This window comes from Epinephelus fuscoguttatus, linkage group LG1 (assembly GCF_011397635.1).
Source record: "Epinephelus fuscoguttatus linkage group LG1, E.fuscoguttatus.final_Chr_v1".
NCBI classification, from domain to species: Eukaryota; Metazoa; Chordata; class Actinopteri; order Perciformes; family Serranidae; genus Epinephelus; species Epinephelus fuscoguttatus.
Genome location: NC_064752.1, coordinates 51,932,602 through 51,959,726, shown reverse-complemented (window position 1 = coordinate 51,959,726; position 27,125 = coordinate 51,932,602). Strand labels below are relative to the sequence as shown.

The 27,125-nt window shown below is 40.3% G+C and overlaps 1 protein-coding gene across 13 annotated transcripts in view; it reads right to left on the bottom strand.

The window, feature by feature from the left end:
• Positions 1-27,125, bottom strand: part of plekha6 (pleckstrin homology domain containing, family A member 6) — a 371,706-nt gene that overhangs the window by 49,987 nt on the left and 294,594 nt on the right. For 9 of the 13 annotated variants that reach the window (XM_049569368.1, XM_049569285.1, XM_049569451.1 and 6 more), the window contains 9 exons: positions 22,734-22,820; positions 20,817-20,870; positions 16,094-16,165; positions 15,600-15,680; positions 14,746-14,895; positions 10,126-10,221; positions 3,392-3,503; positions 3,135-3,274; positions 983-1,150 (listed from right to left, as the gene is read on the bottom strand). In XM_049569368.1, the coding sequence (XP_049425325.1) occupies positions 983-1,150; positions 3,135-3,274; positions 3,392-3,503; positions 10,126-10,221; positions 14,746-14,895; positions 15,600-15,680; positions 16,094-16,165; positions 20,817-20,870; positions 22,734-22,820 (960 nt within the window). The remainder of the gene's footprint in view (positions 1-982; positions 1,151-3,134; positions 3,275-3,391; positions 3,504-10,125; positions 10,222-14,745; positions 14,896-15,599; positions 15,681-16,093; positions 16,166-20,816; positions 20,871-22,733; positions 22,821-27,125) is intronic. The other 4 variants (XM_049569216.1, XM_049569075.1, XM_049569547.1 and 1 more) reach the window with 4 other exon arrangements.

The window sequence follows — 27,125 nt, the reverse complement described above, 5'->3', positions numbered from 1 at the left end:
GAAGTCTAGTCCACTCTACTATTACCCAGACATACCCATTGTACCCTATATGGCAATCTGACAGAGCAGAGGACTTTGGTGAGAGAAGGAGAGGAGGAGTGTGCTGTACAGTGAATAAAGACTGGTGTGTCCATGGGAATGTTAGGCGCTCCCACTCCTGATGTAGGTAACTGCTAAAACATGACACCGTGCAGAGGAGGCTGCAGCGCAGTGCTGCTGTTCAGGAGAAGGGACCACGTGGCCTTCTTGTTGAGTTTGGGATGTGTGGACAGTTAAGTTATTCCACAGCCAGAAGCCATGGATTACCACAACCATCCAGAAACATGAACAATTCAGGCATCAGGCATCAGCCAATAATGTAAGGAGACAAAAAAATACAGTGCACAAGTTAGAGGAACTAATGAGATCACATTTCACTGGTGTTCAACCATGTATGATTTCCATGTGACAAATCAATAATTGATTGATTTATTGATTTATTGTTAAAAGCAAGCTATTCCCTGATTAGTACTTTAGTAATTACATGGTATTACTTATTACCTCTTACTTATCAAACTATTACTACACTATTGTCATGTTATTACTGAGCTTTAAAATGTAAAATGCTACCAAAAACTCAACACCAGAATTCATACTGGGTGCCAAGTGGTGCTACCTGTTCTTAACAAGAGACAGCCTCCTCACCAACACTTACACTGCATTTTAAATTGAAAAATGAAATGTTTAGGAAAGAAAAAAAAGAGCAAAGGGACAGCAACTACTCATGGAACAAGTGTTTTGAGAGGTCAACCGCAGGCTGATGTGGGGGCCCAGAGGGATAATCAAAGCCAATGGGTGGGGTGTTTGAACAAATTAAGGTTTGTAAAGAGGAGGAATGTGGAATTTGGAGATATGAATGGTCTCTGGTCATTTCATTTTTAAAAGATGACATTGGACAACTGGGTGAAGCAAGGGCAAGACAAGGGTAGAAACACCCAAATACCTTTCTGATGTGAGAATCTTCACCATCAAGGAAACCATCATCGGTGCCCAAGCTGTGTAGCCAGGTGGTGCTGTCAAAGGGCAGGGGAGGGACGGAGGGAGGGAAGGTAGGGGAGGGCTCTAGAGGGTAATAGGACTTGGGGAGGGGAGGCCTTGGGGGAACACTTTCCTAGATAACCATAAGGGCAGGATAGAGAGAGGAAGGAAAAAAGGATAGGTGGAAGAGAGAGTGCTGCACATCAAGAGGAATGATAATAAGCCAGGCAAAGTGCAGGGCAGAAAGGACTCATGAGAATTATTCTGGGGAATGGGGTCTTTGTCATTTGTTAAGCAGTTAGAAGTGAAAATCTCCAGGGGGCCAATGAAATTCCTGGACTGAAGACTTCTATGAATTCTTATATCATAAAAAGTCAGTGAAAGACTCTGTGAAACAGCCGTGACATTTCAACCATCACTGTGTAAATAACTTGTCACCTAGAGTAGTCTTGTGAAGAAAGCCAATGTACAACATCCTATATAACAATTTAAGAGCATTGCCTTGCTAAGAAACAGATTAGATACTGGAAATGGTATTGAAAGGGTAAAGTCTGCCATTGCATGTTACTGCAGCACTCACTTCAACACGTAAAAATTAATTTTAATGCTCAGTTCATATTTTCCTTTATTTTATTTAGTTGATAGGATACTCTGAATGTGAATGTTGTGAGCAGATCAGCTGGTAACATTCATGTTTCATACTATAACAAGTTTTTAAGAAAGACTGACATCAGTAAGAGAACATGCCTTATCTATGTTTTTATGTAGCAGCATCGGCAGACCCTGAAATTACTGTAACCTTGGCCAGATGTTTAGGCTTTCATCTCAAGACTATAGCATTCAATCCCCAAATCTTTATTTGAATCAGGCCAAAGCACAACGGTGCCAAAGGGTGTTAATTGAGAAAAAGCGTCAGGGTTGCATGCAATTTTTTTTTCATCCATGATATTCCTGTAGAGCAGTTAAAGAATATGTACTGACAACTGAAAGGTTAGATAAAGGTCTCTCTGCAAAGGCAGTTAACAGCACCTGTAGATTAACTAACTGGGGATGAAAATGATGTCATGATGACTTTCAGCAATGGCAGAAAATATCTGTAATATTGTATTTACAACATTAAAAATCTAATCAGATGGAATGTGGAATTATCTAAATCAACTATGACGTGGTGGATATCCTTTTACTTAAAGATGGGTCTGCATGAACACTTTACCTGAATCACTAGGTGACTCTGACTGTGTTGTAGCACAACTCACTTGTGCAGAGCTAAATACCTCTTGATGGTTGGGGTAAGTAAGTGGCCTAGCACCTGCGCCAGCATGACGTGATGACTGAAAAGCTAGCTGATGACGGAGTTGGGTTCCATGACTAGCACCTCTAAAACAACTGACTGAAGATGTATAAAAATCTGGGCTGTAGTGCAGTGATAAAACATCAGTCAGATGGGAGTCCTGGAGAAAAGGGATCTGGGACTCAGGCACAGAAAAGCGTTTGTTGGAGGACAGGTTTCTGAGGCCAACATGGTATCCTGCTGAAGAGTGATATGGATGGGAGTCTGGATAGACATCTTTTCTGAGACCGATCTTGACTTTCTGGCTGCAAGCATTTGAGGTAAACCAAGTAAGTTCCTGAAAGTCAGAGTGGGTTTGAACTGTGTTTGTATGCTGATTGATGTATTTAGAGTCCTGGCATTTTAGTTGAAGAAAATGGATCTGTTCCCCTGCTCTGGCTTTGGCTGGATTTATAGGTTGGTCAATGTTTGAGATGGTTCTACAGTTGATGTTATGATCTGTTTCTTCTATCACAGGGTCTAATCTGCCCAGGAACTCCCCAGGGTTTTGGAAAGCTAGGGAGAACTGAGGAAAGGTGGGTTCATGGGTCTCACAACCATAGTAATTTATATTTTCTGCATGAAGGCTTATGTCAGGTTCCCTGTAACTTCTGGGTCTATACCTGGGCTTAGGGTCAGTTTTGAAATTAGGCACTATACATGACTTGGGGCGGGGTTTAGGACTTGATCTTTTACACACTTCAGGGTTGGTACTAGAGCTGAAGCATGGGCCTGTGCAAGGTTTTGGACTATGGTTGGTCCCTTGCTGGGTGTGTCCAGTGCTTACCTCCGGGCCCAGCTGTTTGGTGGGGGAGGCCTGGGAGCCGAGTACTGGGGAGAAGGGGCTGAGTGGACTGGTGAGGCTTACTGAGCTCAAGGGACTGGCTGGACTATTGGTGCTAAAGGAGCCTGATGCACCGCTGGCCACTGTTGAAGAGAAAGACAGGGTGGTGGGGGTGACAGAGATAGAGTCGTTAGAATACACATGGTAGAGACACCGGTATTTCTACTAAACTTGATTATTTTCCAGCACCAGTGTGTTACCTCTGTGCTTGGTTGTGTCAGTGCCTCTGGATAAGTTACTCTTGTGCAGTCCCTCTAATACATCTTGGACTCTCCAAAACTCTTTCTGGATATGCCTACGAACCAGTTCACTCTGCAAAAAGTCAGGACAGACAAAGTAATATATTCTCCTATTGAAGAAACAGTCCCTATTGAAAGTGCTGTATGTGGACTATCTTTGAGGGTTATTCAAAATAAGTGACATTGTTTCTGGCGGAAATGTTGCTGTTTCTTTTTTGTTTTTTTAATCATGAAATTTCATAACTCAGTGATGAAGAATTCTGTCTTAATTGTAGTTCTTTTATACAGTCAATGACTAATAAATGGCTGTGAAGTTCTGTGACATTTCCTCTGTCAGTTTGTTAGGCTCATGTTTATTGCTGTAAGGGTCAATGACATGACACTACTTTTTTGTGTCCATATGGTTTAGTAAAATTTAAAAGGGTTAAATTTTGAAAATAAATGTATGATTAACTTACAAACCTTCTTTTTTTGTGGATCCAGTATAAAATATCTGCTTTTAATCCATTTTGAGAGAATAATATTAGAGGATTAGGGCAAAAATGCCTAAGTGGTGTAACCATAAAAACTTTGCACCAAATATTAAAACTTGCTTAAAAACACCAAAATTCTCAATAAAACACCATATCAACTAGTTTGGCATGATCTTATATTATTACTTTTTTATATTAAATGAAGGTAATGGAATACAATTGTTCTAAATATGAAATTTAATTTAGGGAATAATGAAAGTCAAGTAAACTACATGAAGTGTCAAGTTGTACAGCCACCATTTAAGAGGCCATTTTGTTAATATTGTAAAGAAGGCCATGTAACAGGAAATGGTATTACAGAGAAGGACCCCTGATGATCACAACTGCTGCATGACAAGGTTAGAATCTCATAATTACACATAAATTCTCAAATTACTCATAAACGGTTTTAGGCTTTGGTCAAGTTTGGTAAGTTTACATGTCAAATGGTATGACCCTAGAAAAACATTACAAATTCATAAGAATCATAAAAATGAATATTTACTTTAAAAATTATGTTTAACTGCAACCAGTTACACCATTTGACTCCTTTTAAAAGCCTTTCTGTTATAGGCCAATCATGTCAAATATCAGCACTTTATGATGGTAATTTGTTAGATATCAGTAGTTTATGATGCTAATTAAAGATGTATTATTTAAAAAAAAAAACTACTTTTGAACTTGTACAGTACTTTAAAATACCTAAAAATCCAATAATTCATTTAAAGTAGAAATGTTACACAAATATTAAAATTTCTGTCTGTAAAATACGATTATTTACATTTCTGCTATTTCATTACTAATATATGATACATTTATAGAAAACTAAAGTAATCAAACTGAATAAATAAAATCAGTTTTCCCCATTAGATGCCAGTTTCTAACAAGGAAAAAGTGGCTCATTGTGGAGTGCTAACGCTAATGAAAGCTAATGAATGCTAATGCTGCAGCAAGGCCCAATTACATCCTTACAAGTTGTTGTCAGGTGACTTTTTCCCTTATCAGAATTTAAAATACAAAACATAAAACACGAATTAAATTTTGAAATTAAATAATTGTTGTTGGCAAAGAATTTACAGTAGAACAAATGAGTTCATTGTTGTCAGATGTTCCTTTTTCTGAACTTTTTCTAAGTTCACCCTTATGAGTCATTGTGAGGTTAAAATGAGACATGATTGTAAAATGTTTTTTCAGCAAAGAATTTACAGTAGAAGAAATGAGCTGACTGTTGTCAGATGTTCCTTTTCTGAACTGAAATAACATTTAAAAAAAATGTTCACTTAAAGCCCCTACAAGAAACTTTAATTTTGAGTTGATTTTGGCGACCCTGTGGACAAAAGCGGTAGTGTTTTGCCGGAATGAAGCCTACATTTCCCATGAGCTCTAGCGTGTATTGTCGTAAAGACACTTACATGTGTTTCTTTTGGGGATGAATGAAACAACAAGACGGGAAAACTTTGCCCCCGCTCCTATCGGGGATCCAAGCTCACCTCTGCCGCGCCCCAGTTCCACCTCTCCGGCGTAAGCACCACCGCCGGTGGGGTAAATGCAGCGGTTGGCTGGTATGGCTGAAGGCCTGTTTGGCGAGCACTTCCACGGCTTCTTGGACTGAGTATGGAGCGGTGCCTCGCCTCTTTATTTCTTGGCACTCACTGGACCCTGTAGACGCCTGGCTGGTACCTGTCGTTGGCCCGGATGAGGTGTTCCAGCCCCGCGACCCCTGCTCTCCTCGTCCCCGCTGGCGCGGGGTGAATCTGCGCAACCTGCGGCCTCTGTGTGTGGCTCCCCGGACAGCTAACGCCGTGGACCCGCCGGTTCCTGCCAGGATTGGGCTGGTAAATGCTAGATCGCTCGCGAACAAAACGTTTATCATAAAGGATTTTTTGAATTCTGGAGGATTGGATTTTCTCTGTGACTGAGACATGGCTGACTGTTGGTGAGTCCAACGGCGAACGGTAAAAGTGGGGGGGCCAGGGGGCCACTGGCCCCCCCACTTTTACCCTCCTGCCACATTATTTTTAAGCCGAATCAAAGGTCCCTATATTACATTACTTATGGTAAAAAAGACTTTCACTCTTCACTTCCACTCATACGGTAGGTAAAATACAGAGAGGGGCCATAGAGAGAAAGATACAGCCTCCAGCAGGCACTCAATTGTGCACACCTGTTACTGCCTCACCAGCCCGGTAAAGCCTCGAGCATCCTCGGCAGGCTTCAGGTAGACTCTCAGCTGTCTGGCTCTATCCAACAGCACCTAGCAGTAATCCCCACTAACCCTGGCACCGTATTGTAAGAACTCCCCAGTTATAAAAAATAGAAATAAATCAAAAAGCGAGCCAAATTGTAGGCCTATCTGGTTCACAATCAAACATTTCTAGCGCTGGTGTATTTTATTTTTTTCTCAATGCCCCTCGTACACAAACATAAAACAAAAAATAAAGAATCTGAATTTAAACTCAATTTGTCTGACTTACATTTATCTCTTTAATATCATGAATGCATAGATCTATGCTTTTGATGTGATATGCAGCCTGCCTGACAACATAGGCTACAGAGGCCCTGGACCTGCTGCGCACAGAGGTGGAGCGGCGTTTTGATCAGGAGGGACTCCGCGTAGCTGCAGGGCGAGAGCAGGTACTTCTTGAGGCGGCTCAGGGGAAACGAGAGCGGCTAATAGAGCTTAGATCGGGCCCAAAAAATCCAGCCCGACCCGGCCCGAGCCCGTGCGCGTTATGTCCGGGACGGGATTTAAATTATGATGGTATTAAACCACAATTCTTGTTATTTGAATGACAGAAATAGGATCTTAATGAATGGCACAACACGGAAGCATGATTATGTAATAAAACAGGTGTTTATTTTAGGATCCAGGTGGTGAAGGGTTGTGTGCGCACAATGTTCCAACAGGGGACAGCCCTCCATTCCGAAACACCGCCGTTCCGAACCAGCCCCACTCCAAAATTGATTTTCAATCAAGTTTGAGAATTGTATTGCGAGTTTTGCACAGCGGCGACCGGATCTTTGCTCTCAAACCACAAAAAAATGTGATGGCACAACAGTCTCCTTCAGTACATTATTCTATGCTTTCTTTTAATTTTCACACTGGCTAGCCATCCTATTTAATTTGTCTTCTGATTAAATCGGAACCGTTGAAAGAAGTTGTAGGAAGCCTCTGCAAATAATTGGTTGCTGGCAGACACTCTGTGCTGCAATAAAATGGTTAATCAGTGCCGTGCACTGTAGAGCCGATGCGCTGCTGGTTCTGCCGGCCTGAATAGAATATAATGTCTATAGCCTTACTGTCGTGTACAGCCTTTATAGACTGAGCTGAGTAGTGATGCGCGGGTCGACCCGTAACCCGGGACCGCAAATGGACCTGCGGGTCGGGCAGCAGTGATCCTCTGTTAAATCGGTCTGTAAATGATAGTTTGACACTATTATTATTATTACAATCATTAGGCTACTGTCACGGCATCCGAAGGTGATGATGAGTTGAGAAGGTGACAGTCCGCGGTCGTTTTCAAAATACACTTGTGTCACACGCTCCAGAAACTTGTTGAAACTTTAAACAATAATTAATTGTACAAAACGGGGGAAACAAACGTTGACAAAAATGGTTTCATAATTCATATTAAATTCAAAAGATAACGAAAAAACAGCTATATAAAAATATGTAAATAAAATAAAATAAAAAAAAAAAGAATATCGAATACCACATTTTCATAACGAATACCTACCCATAGAAACGAATATTCGAATATCCAAATATTTGGGTACAGCCCTATCCATAAAGGGTTCAGTGTACAGGTTTCATGCAAACACTGTTAAGAAATAAACTGTTTTCTTTTTTCCTCCCAAGATAAAGTTTGTGATTAAATACATTATCTGACTCTTTGTCTTTCTTCACCATCTTTTTAATGAGAGAGGACGAGCTGTAACTTGCTGCGAGATACTGCTGCTTTCACAAAAACACACTGTTGCCGCTGTTGCGCAAGCTCACACTCAACTCAGGCTGTACTTCAATCCCTGATCACTACGCACCTTTAACTAGTCCCTATTATTAACTGGAGATTACACAGGTAGCCACGCCCACACGGTGACAAGCCCCAGACACAGCACTTTTTGGCTCCCCCACTTCTGAAATGAATCTGGCGTGCCTGGGTGAATCCAGTGCATTTACAGAACTTCTACCCGATGATTGCTGCTATTTTAACTCCCCGCAGACGTTGGGTCGAGGAGGAGGAATAGCGACTATTTATAAGAGTCACTATAAATGTAAGCAGCTAGGTAAGATGACGTGTGCCGTCTGAGTGCCGTAAATCGTTTCGTCCTGAAAGCGACCTGGGGCGGACCGGAGACAGTTTCCTAAAGGTATGGATATACACTATATAGAAATAGCTTATCTTCACACCGATGGTCTCATTTGCTGTTGTAGGTCACGCACAGACATCAGCAGAAATGAGAGACTTTTGCACATCCAGTTAAAAGTTCCTTGTAGTAGCTTTAACCTTGTTGACTGTCATATTTGATTTTCAGTGTCCATTTCTTCAATAAACCATGGTGTTGTAGAAGGAAGGAATTGACAAAACCCAGTGTCATTTCGTGTAACTGGTATTTTTTCATGAAAAATATGATTATATACAGGAAAATAAATGTGGAGTAAAATGTGGAATAAATGTAATCCACTGTTGCAGTGCAACACCGTTTTTTAACAAATTTTACATAATCTGTCAAGCATTATTTAGAAAAAAGGGGTGCCCTATGTCCTGCTCATTATTGCCAAAATGCATTAAAATTTAAATATAGAAATACTCCAAAAATATCTTATTTCAATTTAATGCTTTTAAAATAAAGATTTTTTTTATAAGTACACGTAAATCTACTGTAGGTGGATAAAATATTTAATATTTATCATTCTTTCATGGTTACACCATTTGACATTTTCTGGAGCATTCAGTCTCTAACTTTTAATAAAAAATGGTGCAAACGTCATTTCAAATGACATAAAACCAACAAAAATACAGAATGTACATTTTAACAAATCTGATGCATGCTTTTAAAACAATTTTTTAAGATATTTCTGAATTGCTCCTCTTGCCAACCCTTATTTGTCACTGAATCGTAAACCAAATATTCCAAATTTGTAAACAAGCTTTACATTTTTCATTTAAAGCAACTCTTACCTTTCTTGCATCTCACTCAACACAACAAAATTTGAACATCCACAGCTCCCGCCTCCCTCGAAAGTCCCAAACCCCTCCTCCTGCAACTCCACCTCCCTCCAAAGGCCTACTCCCCCGTCCTCATTATGGTAACGTTACACTTACTCTCCGGTGGAGGTTTCTGTTAAGTGCTGTAAAGTTTAGTTGATTCAAAACACTCATTAAACACACATTAAACATGGCTTAATCGAGACAATTTCAAACACAAGTACACAAATCAGCCTCACTATGACTAGCAGCATTCACAGACAAACACAAATACAACATGCTAACGTTAGCACAAGCCTATGGCATTTAACATTGTATAAATTAGCCTAGCGGCTAGCGATCTTTCCCTCTTCTCATATAAAACAAGGGACAACAGCAACATTTAACAAAAATAACGGCACATAATTTGGCTCCATTACAGCTCACAAGATTCACCGACAAAACAACTGTCTTATACTAAACAAGTTTTCCAAGCAAATACAACATTCTAACGATATTAGCACAAGCCTATGGCATTTTACATTGTATAAATTAGCCTAGTAACAAGCGATCTTTCCCTCTTCTCATGTAAAGTCATGGACAACAGCAGCATTTAACAAAGATAACGGCACTCAATTTGGCTCCATTACAACTCACAACATTCACTGACAAAACAACTGTCACACTAAACACGTTTTCCAAGCAAATACAACGTGTTACGAGTGGTTACGTCAGTTGGAGGCTTCCACGTGGGGAAGGCAGGCAGGACGCTCGGCCTATCATTGCATTCGGTCCGAATGCAATAATTGGTCAGTGTTTTCTTAGAACCATATGAGAATGGTATAATTCTAAGTTTGCATCTCTGGTGGAATTCACTTACATTTTAGTGTAGTGCAATAATAGCATTTTAACCTAAACAAAGAAAAGCATAACATTTCCAGAAAGGTAAGTGTTGCTTTAAGGATAGGGAATTATGACAAGTGTGACCCTTTACCTGTCCTCCTGCATTAAGCTGCTCCCATAGATCTCCATGAATGGCGTTGGCCTCATCTTCTAATGCTTCAAACTCCATACGAGTGGTAGTTAATGCCTAGGAGAGGTACAAATAAATGCAGTTATTCTAAGAGAATGTTTCTAACACCTGTTGTTTGGATAAATTATGTCTGATTTTTAAAGAAAATTATGCCTCTCTGATATTAATGCCTTTGAATCTCATAATGAATTAAGTATAAATGAAAATGTAAGATCCAAATTAAAATGTTTTAGTGAAAATGGGTCTTTCTCTTACAACCTTACTCTTGTTTTTGTATTTGGGCCATTATTCTCCTCTGCTATCAAAACATTTTTTGTCATCAAATGCATTGCTTACGTCTGAAGATGTGGTAACACTGGCAGACAGTTTAATTACAGTTCATCCATTTATTTATTCACTCATTTTCTGTGGGGGGCTGGAGTCTATCCCAGTTATCGTTGGGTGAGAGGCAGGGTAGACCCAGGACAGGTCGCCAGACTCTCACAGGGCTAACACATAGAGACAGACGGGAACTGCCCATTGGTTCGACAGCCCATTTGTTCGACATCCCATTGTTCCAAAGTCTGTTCCAAAATCATTGTGATGCCCTGTGGTTAAGGTCTGGTTAGGTTTAGGCGCAAAAACCACTTGGTTAGGGTTAGGAAAAGATCATGGTGTGGGTTAAAATGAAAAAGAAAGTGACAAACACATAAGCCATGAGCCTGCTCCGCCTCAAGCCTTTCCCAGCTGACCCAGAGCCAGTCACGGCACACCATACGCCCGCCGCGAGCCGTTCAGCACCGCGGACAGTCAGACTAATGGGATGTCGAACCAATGGGCTGTCGGACCAATGACATGGACCCGAGACAGGCAACCATTCACATTCACATTCACGGGTCCATGTCATTGGTCCGACAGCCCATTGGTCCGACATCCCATTAGTCCAACGTCCCGTTGTTCCGATATGTGATTATACTAGGCTGTACTGTATTTGTGTACCATAGAGGATCAGCAAACGCAACAAAAGTAGGCTACTGGTCGAGATACAAGTGCCATAGAGAGAAGAGAGTGAAACACCATAACCTCCTGTTATTAACTCTGGGGTCTGGGTTGTGTGGGGAGCTTTCTGCGGTGCTGAACGACTCCCGGCGGGCGTATTTCTGCCTTGATGATGCGCCGTGACCGGCTCTGGGTCAGCTGGGAAAGGCTTGAGGCGAAGCAGGCTCACGGCTTATGTGTTGGCCAGTTGCAATCTTGCTGTGAGGCACCACCATGCAGTGGTTAGCAATGGCAAGAGGGTTCTGCCGGCCTGTGTGGAGTTTACTTTTTAACAAAACAAATATTCATGTTAAATGAAAATGTAAATAATACTGTCTACTGCTTGTCTACAACAACATGTTTAGATAACATGGTTGAAATAGAGACTGCAATCAGCCCTCATACACAGGTGTGTATGTGTAGCCGACAGAAGCACTTTCATACATCACATATCATTCAATCACCGGCCACTAGCAAATCGAATCATGAACAACTCTTTTGGTTGTTTTGGTTAACAGGACACAACCATTGCCAACCAAGCTAACCATCACAATCCAGCGCAGTCTGAAAACACAAGCTTGCAACTTTTCTACAGCTAACCACTAGCTTGGAAAAAAAAGATATTATCTGTCTTTTGGTAGAACAGAATTGAAATTAAGTGTGGGGAGGTAGGAGGGAAGAGGTAGGGAAAGTAAGAGGGAACAGAGGAGCAGTTAAAAACTTTAGATTACCATAAAATATTACTTTGGTAGTTTTTAACACTGAGCATCAGAGGGTAGGCTACAACAAAAATACAAGTCTGTATAAAACCAAAGTATAATGGTTAGTCAAAACTTGAAATTTATTTTGATATAGCTGCTGGTACAGTACAGACAGATAGATAAATAGTGGTTGTGATCGATATGGTCGTGCAAGTCATAGACTGGGCACAGGATTTAGATTGGGTTTGTCCTACTTGGAGTGCATGGCGCTGAAAAAGATCTATTACAAATGTTAAAAAATTCATCAAATACTGCCGCTTTGTCAGTAATTTTGGCATCAGAGACCAATGCCAAAAGTTACCTTTTGCAACTGTATGATATGCTGCTGGGCGGCATCAGTTTGTAATTCATAACCTTTCGTGGTGTTTTGATATGCCACTAATTGGCTGGACCGCACCTGTCGTGGCAGTATAGTACGCTGCCGGACAATGTAAGTTTGTAATGCGGCCAGATGAGCCGGAGTTTTATGATACATCGCCCGTCTTCTGCATTGCACCTGTCGTGGCAGTATGGTACGAAGATGGATGGTACCAGTAACAACAAAATATAAGGAGCTGGAAAGTCCCTTTTGGGCGGTTTGGAGGGGTGGTCCAACAAACTCTGGACTTTCACCTGGAAAACTGGTGTTTGCTATTGTATGAACACAGAGGCAAACCATGATGGTTTTTTTTTCGAAACCTAACCACATGCTTTTGTTGATGTCCCATCCCAGAACACATCAACAGTAGACGCAGAAGAATACCTGTTGCATAATATGTAGACATGAAAGTCCACTGACAAAGCACCAATACGTGACAACGAGGGATGAGAACGTGTTAGAATTTCTTACGTCATGTTCATGCGTCAAATATGTGGCACGAGAAAACCCACACTAATTATACCTCATGTTGCTGTATATTATTTGTAGACAACTCAATCCTGTTGTCAGTGGGTGGCACTGTGACTATGATTCAATATAGGAATGTAAACATCTTAAGGTATAAACATCTAAACTTCTCTTCTGTATGTGAAATTTGGGGCACATTGGGTTGTGTAAATTCAAGTTACAAAAGCTTCCTATGTCATGTTGAAACATTAAAATTCGCCACGCTGTTGCGGAAATGGTTGGCACAGTGGTTAGCACCATGCTAACCACTGCACCGCCAATTAGTGGCATATCAAACCACTGCACCAGGTTTTCCCTGGGAACTCTGGCTTTCTTCCATAGTCCAAAGACATGCAGGTCAAATGAATTGGTTACAGAAAATGAGTGACTGTGTTTACAAGGTCTTTAGTATCCCGGTTTTGATTGGGTTTTTTAAGTATCCCGATTTTGTCTTTGTGCATGTAAACACCATATCCCGAATTCAGAAACCGGGTTATGCCCTTTTCCTGGTTTCAAGAAACCCGGTTTTGCCACCTGGAGTACTCCGATAGAAGCCGGGATACTGGAGCATGTATACACCTTATCCCGGTTTCATGAATGGTTCAACTACGTCACACAGCCGGCTGAAGGATGCCCTACTCATTCTGAAGTTTTCTCTCCACTTTGAATCTGTAAACTCCATGAGAACGATCCTGTCCCACCAGTCACGGCTACGTATTTTCATCCACTGTTGCCTTGTACTGCGTGGTGGCAGTGACAGCCAAATACCTATCAAAGTTGGTGACATATTCAATATTTGTTGTCGCTCTCTCCTCCCATTGCTGAAGATGAAGTGGATGAGCCATAGCCATAATGCGACGTGAGTATTTACTAACGCTAAGTCCGCTAGAAGCCACAGAGGTCTCATTTTTGTCTTACTTCTAAATATAATAAATATATCACATTTCCCGCTCAATCTGTTGTAAACAAAAGACATAAAAGACGAAACACACGCCTGCGCAGATAGGATGCAGTGATCAGAAAACGGGTTACTGGTATTTATCATGTATACAGGGATATGAATAACCGGGTATCTCTGTGTTCCATGTAAACATCATATCCCAGATATGCTCAAAGCCGGGATAAGCCTCAAAACCGGGATACTAAAGACCTTGTAAACACAGTCAATGACAATGTCACGACAAAGTCATTCCAAGAAAAAGACAAATATTTTGCATTGCTTAATTTTGAGAGCCATTTTAATACTTTGAACCCTGAGTTCCCAACAATTTGGAGGGTTAAACCTCCAAAATTTGAAATGGCAAACTGAATGTCATGGTAATGACTTACATTCAACTATTAGACACACCCCCATTCTCTGTTTGACAAAGAATCTTAACTGAAAGTACTGAAGTACCACTGGCTGAAGTGGGGATTTAATGACTAAAATTGTATTGTAAATGATAGGATTAATTAGCCTGACATTACCAAACCAATTTAGTAATGTGAATTTGTCTGGAACCTGTCAGTTCATTTTTAATTTCCATATAGCATGTGACAAAACACTCAACAACAGACAAATGTTAATTTAAGTTAAGTGTGTTGCATTAATATGTCTGTAAATGAGTGTTGCAGTTTTGCTATCAGAATTTGAAATAGCACTTAAACAGAAAGTTCCACACCAGCTGCAGTCATCTTGGCTTTTCTTTCCTTTTTATTAATTGATTTTTTTTTTTTTTTTTGTTAAAAATGCCTCACTGGTCTTTCTCTTAACAAAGATATCTTTATGCTCATTGAAGCGGCAAGAGGGTGCATGAGCCAAAAATGATATTATCACATATTTTGCGTAAGGTGCAAAGGCTCCGCAAGTTATCAGTCATCGTATCAAACACACACTATGATTGATAAATGTAAGACCTTGCACCTAAGTGGGTACTGAAATTTCATGCAGTGTCTTACACTGGAGGCCTGGGAGAGCTCCCCTCTGATGTTGATGAGCTGGTTCTGCAGAGTTTCCTTTTTGAACCGTAGCTTTTCCATGGCCAAAGGCTGGTTATGGAACAGCTCCATCTCCTGATGTGTTCCCACCAACGCTTCCTCTAAGCTGTCCTGAAAACAGCAAGCATGGCAAGCCGGAAAGGAAGGGGTAATAAGCTTCACTGCCCTTTTCTCTAAATTTGTCTCAGTGACATTTTCCTTTTCATTCTTCAAGCTGCAATTGGAAAGAACTAATTGTGATTTTATCATTATACACTATATGTGATGTTAGGACATACAACACCTTTATTTAGAAATAGCTACTCATGGTTTCTGGATTAAAAGTGCAAAGGTGTACATTAATTTTGAATGTTAACATGAAAGTGGGAGAATATTAACACAAGCTACACTATACGCTGAGTGACCAGCAAAATAGAAAGCAGGAATGCAATGCAATTAAAAATACCTTTCAATATAAAGAAGTCATCTTACATAGCCTAAAAAATGATTGTAAAACAGTCACCATACAAACTAACTGTATGTCCTGACAAAAACTGAACACCTTGAGTAAGGCTGTAATAATTCATGCATTGTATTAAATTTAACTATTAGGAGTTTTTATTTTTTTGGCCAATGAGTTCATGTCTTTACACATGGTAAGATACCCTTTATGGGTTTTCTTCAAAATAACAGATCTTTACATCTGGTGAAAAGTGTTAAAGGCTAGGATAACGTCAAAGCTTCACTTATTAAAACAGCACAAATTTGGTTAGCGTCACAATACAAAACATTTCTTCAACACATGGTATAATAATGTGAAACCAATGCAGGTCTACCTTGTCCATTCTTAGTCTGTGGACAACAGCCTCATGGTCTTTCAAAATTTGGTTCTGCTCACACAGCCGGCCCAAGAGTTTCTGTATCAGACAGGGCAATGGGTGGTTGGCACATAGGGAGACACAGGGAGAAAACATAAAAGGGTGAGACAGAGTTTGTGTGTAAATACATGCTTAGAGTGTAGGGCCAAAAGTATATAAACACTAGGGCCAAGATGTTCAAAAAATCTGGAAAATCTGGATCACCATGAATCAGATTTGGAAATCCCCTGTTTGCTTTCCAGTGCTCTAAACCGGACTACATATCACACTGTAGGCTTCTGATATGAAAAGACCAACAGACGGAATAGTTCATTCAATATGGATGAGGGCTGAACATAATTAACATACTTTTGGCCATGCAGTGCATTAAAAAAAAAATAAACAAAAAAAAAATGTCAATTGTCTGGGTGTAAGGGTGTGTTTGTATGTTTGTTAAATTCAGTGTCTCTTACACTGGTTTCAATCTCATTGAGCTTCAGTGTGGGATGTAGCTCTCTGCTGTATACATCATGGAAAGGAGGCACCTGTGAAAACAAACAGGAAAGCAAAGGTTCGGCTTTTACATTCTGTTCTTTGTTCTGAGGAATGTAAAGCATTTATTTGGAAAGTCATTAAGATCAATATATCTGTTGGTAGAGAAAATGCTGATTTTCCTGCCACACAGAAATTGTGATGGAGTCAGAAGAACTCCATGAAGCAATTCTTTAGGCTGATAAAAACATGTTGGCATACTGATAATGCAGACCCGCACATTCCCTAATTTGTAAACTTCACAAAAGCTCTTTGGTTTATGTGTCAGAATGAAGAACTAAGTTGAAATATGTCATGTTAAATCTTGGGAATGTGGCTATAAATAACTTAACAGGGAAAAACTGTTCCCTCTCTAGCTACCCCTGCACCTTTCCACCACACCATAATTATTACATCTACATTTACAACATGTCCACCTAAGATCTGTGACAGAATGAGAACAAGATGAAGGGAACAGAATGTTGTATAACTCCTGAAGAGGGTTCTAAATTGGTTGGAAAAACTATGTAAAACTATGCTGTAAGTTCAAAGAGGTCAACAAGACTGTACAAGAAAAGGTGAGTTTGTTTTAGCAGGAGGAGATCTAAAAGCATGCAGGACTGCCTTTGAGGAGACTATGGCCTCTGGTTTCGCAGACCGGGCGAGGCGGAGACGCAGCGCACCTGTGTTTCGCCAACTAGGTGTGGCCAGGCGGATTTTGCAAGTTTGGCACACTGTGCGCGCTGGCGCAGCTACTCCTCTTTCCCACCTCCTCCCTCCTACCTGCGCAAGTCGGAAAGAGGGAGGAGAGAAGGCGTGGAGTGGGTTTTACACACATCACACCAATCAAATGAGCCTCTCTCCTCACCCTTAAATGCGCCGCGTGAAGGCATAATGAGAGTTTACTCAATTCGCCATGACAGAAGAGAGCAGTAGTGTCAGACGGCCAAATTTCTCCTAGGAGGAAACTGATGTTTTGGTCCAGGAGGTCCAAGCTCACAGTGTCCGAATATATGGAACTGCGAGCAGACCTCCACGGGCTGATGTTGCAAAGGTAGCCTTGGAGGAGGTCACCACAATTGTAAATCAATGTTGCATTTCTCTCATGCGTGCGCACGCTCTTTCTTTCTCTCTCGCAGTCTCACTCTGTTTCTTTTCTTTTGACTTTTCTAAGATGACAGATGCTGAATATATACTCCCTATCTGATGCTGTGGCTGTTTGTGGTTGGCTGAGAGGGATGTGAACTCATTAGTGTGCAGCTGTGTTAATCAAATCAGGTTGGGTTTCCATTACGCGTGCCAAACGGTGCCAATCCCCTTTGATCTGACATCAGATGTGACGGGACAGTCGATACAGAGATACATTTATGTGCTGATTGCAGATAGTTGCATTGAATAGTGTTTTTTGTGGGTATTTATTGCATCCTTAATGTGCCTGACATTCTGGAAATCTGCCTGTGAGGTTCTGGTGACGTCAGCCGGTCAGCCAAACTTCCCTTACACCGGCTGCGCTCCGCCTACGCTCCCAGTAGACCTGGTTTCAGCTGGCGAGCTTTTAGCACACCTTCGGCGAAGCCTTTTGGCAAGAAATTGTCACTGCGCCAAGCTGGATCTGTCGACACCTCCCCCTGCTGCGCCACTACACCCATCTCAGTGCACCTCGGTCTGCCAAACTACCAAACTGAGCGTGCCTCGGGTTGCGCTGCTCAAAACTAGCTCTGTGCGGGGTTCGCCACCCTGCACCACCCTGCACCGTGCCGGGAAACTAGAGCCCACTGTCTTGTGTAAGACCATAAAGGCATGCAAACAAAAATGGGATGCAGCCAGAAGGAGGCTTTGATGGCACGCTAGATGTTTGTTTGAAGTGTACAGAAGCCCTTAAGTCAAGTTTTCACAGCTACCAATGCTGCGGTGGAGATGCTGCGGTGCTTGGCTACACAGATAGGGAAACCCCTCGGCTGTCAGGATGTACCGCTTTCTCACTCCACTCTCTCATGCCATTGGATGTAGTCAGTGTAGTATGTTCAAATGCAACTGACACAGGGTGACGTGAGGAGACGTAGATGACGCAACAGTTGGCTTTTGTCGCCGCTAGTTCTTTGATGTTGGTTTGGTGTGTCTGCACCAACAGTGGCTTGGAAATCCCCAGATGAGTTCCAAATTCAAAAAGGCACTTCAGAGCCCAGTTGGACAGTTGGTAATCTGATCAGATTTCAAATTTCAGATTGGATCAAATCTTGAAAATGGGTAGATCAAAAGATAGAAGGGATTCTGAAATTGGATTAGATCACATAATCTAGTTTTGGCTTTGATCTGAATCAAACTTTTAGTATGTGTTTTCAATCTTTGTAGTAGGATTGGAATATCTTTAAACAAACAAACAAACAAACAAACAAACAAACAAACAAACAAACAAAAACGGGCTTCTACTGATCCCAGCAGAAGGCTGGACTCAGGGTGGTTTTCAGGATTAGAATGTAGTAAAACATTAAATTAGTCAAATCTATACATTTATTCATATTTTGCACTTGCTTTGTTGAACTATTACAGTGAGTAAGTTCTACATTAGGCTACCTACAGTAAGCCTTTCAGTACAGTAGTAAAATTAACAAACAAATAAATGAATACATGATTATGCCCCCATAAAATAACACCCCAAATAGCTGTCAATATCTAACAACAGATACTTTTATTACTTAAATTTTATTTATAATTTATCACTTTATCTTAATTATGACACAGTCAAAAGGAGTTTATACCAACTGCATCCTGTTGCATGCTGTTTTCTGTCTCTTCAAATGTAACACTTAAGTGACTCCATGCTGACTATTCTACCTGTTGTTCTCTACAGAGCTAGTAGTCCATATTGAGATAGGTCATCCCATTTAGAGCACTACTTATTCGGATTTGGTCTTCTTGAAAAGTTTGTCTCTGGTTTGGGATGATCCAATCAACAATCCAATCACTTATTTGAAGAGACAGAAAATGGCATGGAGGATGCAGTTGTTAGAAATTACTTTTAACTGTGCCATTGTTATAAATATAAAGGGATGAATTAAAGTTAAAATAATTAATCAAAAGTTGCAGGTGGAGTAGACCATTCTGGGATATGGACTGAACTACAAGCCAAAAGGGTCTGTATTTGATGACCTGGGAATGAGACACCATTGAGTTCTGTTTGATATTGACACCTATGTATGGGATTATTTTATGGAGACTGAACTGGGTCCAGTTGCTCAGAAGAAACGTTCAGTACGTGTTTTACTCCAAGTTACAATTTTGAGGATCACCATTTCATTCTCTTTGGCGGCACTCATGGTGATAAACTGTAATTGCAGTGTGTTGGCAGACTAAGGCTTGAAACCAGGCTGGTGAATTTATTCATATCACCTTGTTTAATGAGTCCTCCAGCTGGTGAGATAGATAGGGATATCACAGCATGTATGTATTTATGTTTTGGTGTGTGTTAATGTCGCCACAGACACCCAGAGAGTAATACTGCAAATACTTTCATCAGTGGGCCACCATTGTGTGACCTCATTTGGTGATAAATAATGACTTAGCAGTCATGTAAATAATTTTTTTGAGGTAATTGTTTTTATTTTAACTTTAACTTATCACTTCATGTTAATTCCAATGGCACAGTTAAAAGTAGTTTTTAAAAAAAGAATTTTATTCCCATAAAATAATCCCCAAATAACTGTCAGTATCTAACAAATGTCATTTAAAGTTGCAATATCTAACCCTAACCCAATATCTAATCTCCATTTTGTGTGAATGTCACCACAGCCACCCAGACAATAATCCTGCAAATACCTTCATCAGGGTGCCACCACTGTGTAACTTTATTTGGTGGTAGATAGTAACTTAGCAGACATTCAGTTAAACAACCTTTTTGAGCTAATTATTTTCATTCTATTTTACTTTCCCAATTCATATTGATTCTAATGGCACAGTTAAAAGTAGTTTCTAACAATTGCATCCCTAACGTTTTGTGCACTGCTTAAAAAAAACAAGCACTTAAAGTAACCCTACACTAGCTATTCTCCCTGTTCGTCTTTACATAGCAGAGGCCTACAATGTAATCCTGTTTAGAGCACTGGTTATCCACATCTGGTAACCTTGAAAAGGCTGTATCTGGATCAGAGGGATCCAATCCAATGTTGCTATAAAAAAGGGCGCAAAACCAGGATGGTAAGCAAACATGGAATTTCTGAATCTGAAGCCTACAATGTGATGTGTAGTCCTATCTAAATAAGTCTACATATCACATTGTAACTCATGGTTGTCCAGATTTGGTAACCTTAAAAAAGTCTGTAACTCGATCAGGGTGATCCAATCCCATGTTGCTTTGAAAAGCCATCACAAAAGTAAAATTGATTTGCTGATTTTTTTTTTTTTTTTTTTTTTCTCTTTTTAAAATAGGCCTGAAGATTCAGATCAGATTACAGAGACCAGACAGCAGTCTGATTGGATCAAAACTGAAACTCTGTTAGAGTGAGCTAAATTATTTTTTTTAAAGCAAACTTACAAAGAGCATCTTTTGGAAGGAAATAAGAAAGAATGAGACTGTAATAGGGAATAAGGGAGCAAAGAATCCTCAGGCACTGACTGGATGTGTTTAAATATGTAATGACAAACAATATTGTGTGCTTGTCCTCTTACCTGTTGGTTTAAGTAATTCAGGTTGCGCTGGAGCTGTAGGTCTATTATGTCCTCCTGAGCCAAGCAGCAGCAACAGCAACACACAGACACATAACAGATAGAAGGCTTTCAGATAGGTCAGCAGCAAAGCAAAGCACCACAGCCAGTCTGCCAAACACACTGAAGGTCTGCAGCTCCTGGCCAGTCATCAACTGTGACACTTTTAACAGAATGAAATAGATGTTAATGTCCTGGCACTTGGCACTAAAAGCTGCTCATTTCACTGTTCTTAGATGAGTGACCTTTGACCTCTTCCAACGATTCCCTTAAAGGTTTTGCTCAGGTGTTCACAGACGGCTGATGTTGTTTTGCTATTTTTGCTGTTTTTTTCAGTCTCATGACCATGTTTATTGTTTCACTGATGTACTGTTCCCCAAGGCTGTCACATGTGATGTCATGATGATGTCATACTGCGTCTTCCTTTCAAGAGAGTCTTGTCTGTAGGTGAAACACCTCTGTCATACTCAATTCAATTTCTTATTCATATGTGCTGCTATTAATCATTAATGACCTATTTTTCTGTTAATGTTCTTTTTCTCAATAAAAAAGACTTTGTCTTTAAAGGAAATGGCCACTATAGAAGTACTTACTGACTCTCATGCCGACATTAAGTCCAGTGTAGTTTTTAATCCACAAAACTCGTTCGGGGTATCGGAAGTTGCCATGTAAACACAGCAGCCTGCAGGGCAGGCTAACTGAGAAATTATGCTATAAAAGTGGAATAAATTACGTCTTGTTATTCCAGCTAGCTGTTATCCTCCGATACCCCAAACAAGTTCTGTGGATTAAAAACTACACTGGACTTCTTGTCGGCATGAGGGTCAGTAAGTATTGTCTGTATTTTCATTAAAAAGTGGCCATTTCCTTTAAGGTGTACCAGCAGAAATGTTAAAGTGTTGACTGGTTTATAAGTTTGTGCTGACTCCTTGTGACGTGAAGACTCTGTTCAGATGTTCTGAGAGTCACACAAGGGTCATATGGTCTCTGTTGATTAAGGAGTGTCCATTGTGTCCAGTCAGGTCTTAAGACAATCATCATCTATTTTGTACCTTTTGGACCAGAGTGCCTGTCTGACCCTCTGTACCCCCCTCTATTATTGGTCTGTGTGGGAGAGTTTCCCTTTATATGTTGTGTTGGATAAGGTGACTTTGGTCATGTGATGACAACTGAACACACCATAGATTTTGGGTGAAAATGTGTGTGTCCTTGATGCTTAACAAAAGCACTGAGTAAAACACTGGCAGACCCAGGTTTTTGGCTCCTAGGCTGCTTTCTCTTTATTGCTTTTACACCGATGCACTGCAGTGTTTCTTGGCACATTACTGCCATTAGCTGGAAGAAATGCCTGGCCATAGTTTTTGTTTGGTTGTTTGTTTGTTTGTTTACTGGCAAAATGAAACATGCAACATCACATTTATCATATTTCCTCTTTAATCAGGTGGCCTGATGCTTACAAAACTTCATGGGGCTGCTTGAAAGTCTTACACTGATAATGAGTTGCATTGGTAGAGCCCATGGCAGTTAGCTCTCTCTGTAATTATGTCATATTTCTTTCATGTGTAAAACACACATACAAACATAGACTTTTACACATATGCACACCAGAGCAGTCCTTGTACCATGTCAGGGACAGGAGAGCAGAGGGGAGTAGAAGAAAGGAGAGTCAGAAAAAAAGGTCCAGACGGGGAGTGATGCGTGCAGAGTTAGTGCAAATACACAGAGGACAGATGTGCAGAAGAAACCCCAAAGCAAAGCTACACATAGCACTGCATTAAATGCCACAGCTACTGTAGACTGTGCCTACCATCAGATGACTTATTGTGTGATTTTATATGTTATCCAGTAGATTGATATGTTTTGCACATTAGTGGCACATACCATTTTGTTGTGGAACGAAGGGGATACAGGGTAGTTGTAGTGGAATAATCCTTGGCTTAAGGACCTTCTATCACCGGGATAGTCATACTGAAGGAGGGAGGGAAGGTAATAAGGAAAGAGTCAGGGCAGAATGGAGGCAAGAATTAATTCAAGTTGTTAGATTAGAGTAAGATGAATATGATTACAACGTATGAAAACAAAACATAAATCTCTCATAATTCCTGTTGAGTTTCTACAAATCTCTACTGCTAAAGGTCATTTACAGTTGTTTCCGTCTTATCAAGACTTCACTTGAAACCTCAATGACACTTTTTGTTTATTTTTTATTTATTTATTTTTATTTTTTTTTTTTTTTACCAATAATCAAACCTGCATTTAATCTAATTATCAGGGAAAACATGAGATTATGGAAGCACATTGCATTCACTGGATAAAAAAAAAAAAAATAGACAAAAAATTAGATGTAATTACGAGATCAGGATCTCGTAATTATGAGATCAGGAAAGGTGCCACATTAGCCACTGCTTCGCTCAGAACCACATACTGCACATCCACGAAGGGGGGTCGGAACTACTGTAACCAGCTGCCACTCGGGTGGTGCCATCTTGACTATATCCCATATCTTTATTATAATGTGTATATATTGGAAATTACGACGGAGTATTACACTAAGCAAGGACAACAGTGCACACCGTATATATTTTGATCTATTTCATACTTCAGATTTATATTGTTTGGCATTAACTGGTGACAGAAAAGAATGAATTTCATTCTGCAGGGAAACACCTGTCCTTACTGTGCATATTGAATCTTGAATCTATGTTTTATGAAGACCCTGTGTGCGCTCAGAGCTGTGGCACAAATTACGCACCGAAATCTGGCGGAAGAAAAATAATAATAAGACAAAAAATGAGTAGGCTGTGTGTGACTTATGTGCTGATGAAGTGGTGGGTGATCGATGTGCCTGACATCGATTGATTTAGTTTCAGCACCACGGTAGTGGCCAGCTCCAGTTAAGATATAAACAGAATGAAAGCGGACAAGGTAATTACAGAACTTATCTTGAGAAACAGCTTTTCAATTCGGGGCTCAACAGTAACGATTGTCCGATTGCCCGGGGCAAGTAAAACTCAAGGTCGGGCATGTAAACTGACAACTCATTTGCCCAGTTGGGCAAGTTGCTAAAAATAGTAAAAGTTAATAACTAATTGATAAAATAAATGTATTTTAAAACGTGCTCCTTTGGCTCTGATGCAGCGGTTTCTCTGCCTGAAGTCACAGGCACATGCTGTGTAACAATGTCCTGCCCATAGCCCCCATTGATATTATTTTGCACGACGGACACTTCATATAATAACATAACAATGTACTATTTATGGTATTATGTCATTGTGTCATTTCTGTCTCTACATGGTCACGCGTTAACAATTCTCCTCTGCTCTCTGTATTGCGCATGGCGGAGTTCCGCCACACACACACAGGTGAGCACGGTAGAGGGTGGCTCAGGTCGCATTTTCCTGACCAGACCTGACCCCAAGCCCAGTGCAGTTTGTCAGCTGACAAAGTTACTGAAATGGACAGTGTGTAAATAGCCATAAACAGACTGCTGTTACGCACAGACAAATACGCTGCTCGCAGAGCATGGCACTCATGCTGAGCTTGTGTTGAGTTCAGGCGTTGTCATGTAAATAACAACTTCAAGCACTTAAATAGGTCATAGCACAAAACAGCAGCATGTCAAGTGACTTCTTACATTTATTATATTCAATACAATTGTATGTTCCTAAATCTTGAGACACCTCATATGTAAGCTAGACAGACATTTCACCTGCTCATACTGTGCACACATGTACTGTATGTACTTAGCCCTAAAGAGCCCTTCTGGTAGCCTACCAGTAGATACAAAGAAACATCCCAGCAGGCTGTTCTTTACAAGCATACAAAAAAGTTTCACGCATGGGAAAATTATTTTTCATGCGTGTGTTTCACCTCCGCTGCTACAACTCCATCCTAGGGGAAACACTGTTGTGTGCGTTTTGTGCAACACGTGGATGTGGTAGTCTACTGGTAGAGTAGAGAGAGAAGTAGAGTAGAGCAGGGCAGAGAGATGGAAGCAAAATATATTAAACCCGGTGTTAATACAGCAGAACTGGAGAGGGAGGGAAAATAAATAGAGGTGGGCATGGCTCAAGTAGGGCGCAAAATTACAGACGGAGAATGATTGACAAATTTTTCACTTTAAGCTCTGCATTGTCATATTTGTGTAGGAATTAAGCTACAATACATGACATGTGTTGTTTTAATTAATAAATACAGTGTGAATAAAGATTACATAACATAAAAATAACTGCAGTCTTTGTTAATTGATAGCCACTTAAATTAAACAATTTTTATAGGGCAAGAAAAAACTGACTTCGGGCAAATAGATCTCTGACCAACTTGCCTGACCGGGCAAGTGAAAAAAAACCTTAGCGTTGAACCCTGAAATTGATTCAGAGATTAAATGCATTTTCAATAGAGGCAACTTTTTAAATTAGGCTATTGCTTTCTTTTCACTGTCTGCATCCATTTAAGATTTTACTTGAGATCGCTCTTTAAGAAACTTTTTACAGGAGCTGGCCACTACCGTGGTGCTGAAACTAAATCAATCTATGTCAGGCATCGATCACCCACCACTTCATCAGCGCGTAAGTCACACACAGCCTACTTATTTTTCGTCTTATTTTTCTTCCGCCAGATTTCAGTGCGTAACTTGTGCCACAGCTCTGAGCGCACACAGGGTCTTCGTAAAACATAGATTCAAGATTCAATATGCACAGTAAGGACACACGTTTCCCTGCAGAATGAAATTTGTTCTTTTCTGTCACCAGTTAATGCCAAACAATATAAATCTGAAGTATGAAATAGATCAAAATATATACGGTGTGCACTGTTGTCCTTGCTTAGTGTAATACTCCGTCTTAATTTCCAATATATACACATTATAATAAAGATATGGGATATAGTCAAGATGGCACCACCCGAGTGGCAGCTGGTTACAGTAGTTCCGACCCCCCTTCGTGGATGTGCAGTATGTGGTTCTGAGCGAAGCAGTGGCTAATGTGGCACCTTTCCTGATCTCATAATTTTTCTGTCACCAATTAACGCCAAACAATATAAATCTGAAGTATAGAATAGATCAAAATATATACGGCGCGCACTGTTTTAATATCTCCTTGCTCAGTGTAATACTAATGTGCCTGCCGTGGCTGGATCTGTGAGCGTTTGGTCGCTAAGAAGACTGTTAAGAGCGGGTCAGCTCGATCTTACAGCTCCTTCTTAGTGAAAGATCTTCTTAAGCAAAGAGCGATCTGGGAAACGTGGCCATTATCATGTCAACATACAGAGAAAATGTGTCCAGAGTTTATGACATTTAGCGGGAGAGCCAGAGCCATTTGACTAAAGCTGACGTTATTACTGCTGTAGCATGTTGTTATTAGGCTAAATATTACATTTCTAACAGTGTCTGAGCTGATTTATTGACACAGTATGCTTGTAGGCTGCTATAATGTTAGGTTTTCAGAGGAAATAACGGGATGTGACTTAATCGTGTGAAAATATTGTTAGTGAAACAGAAACAAGCGTTAGTTAGGGGACAAGAGTCAAGAGTCACAAAGACTCACGAAGGCTATGTTAAAAGTTACTTACAACTGGTGTATTTACTGTAGGTTATGTGTCCGGGGTCCTTCGCCTGTGGAACGAGTAACGTGACCACTAACTTGTCCCCAAACGAACGCATTCGGATTGATGTTGGTTATTTCCTTAAAAAACTACAACTTTATTCTCGTAATATTATGACTTCAATCTCATTAAATAACGACTTTAATCTCATAATTTGACTTTATTCTCGTAGCCTAATATTATGACTTTTTCTTAGTTATGACTTTATTCTCAAAATCTCAATTTTTTTTTCTTCAATGTGGCCCTAATACTCCGTCGTAATTTCCAATATATACGCATTATAATAAAGATATGGGATATAGTCAGGATGGCACCACCTGAGTGGCAGCTGGTTACAGTAGTTCCGACCCCCCTTCGTGGATGTGCAGTATGTGGTTCTGAGCGAAGCAGTGGCTAATGTGGCACCTTTCCTGATCTCATAATTATGAGATCCTTATCTCGTAATTACGAGATCTTTTCTCATAATTATGAGATCCTTATCTCGTAATTATGAGATCCTGATCTCATAATTATGAGATCCTTATCTTTTTTCATAATTACGAGATAAGGATCTGATAATTACGAGATAAGGTGTCTAATTTTTTTTTTTAACCAGTGAACGCAATGCACTTCCTTATGAGATAAAAGCCTGTTCCCATTAAATCAAAATATCTGATCCCCTAAGTAAGTGGC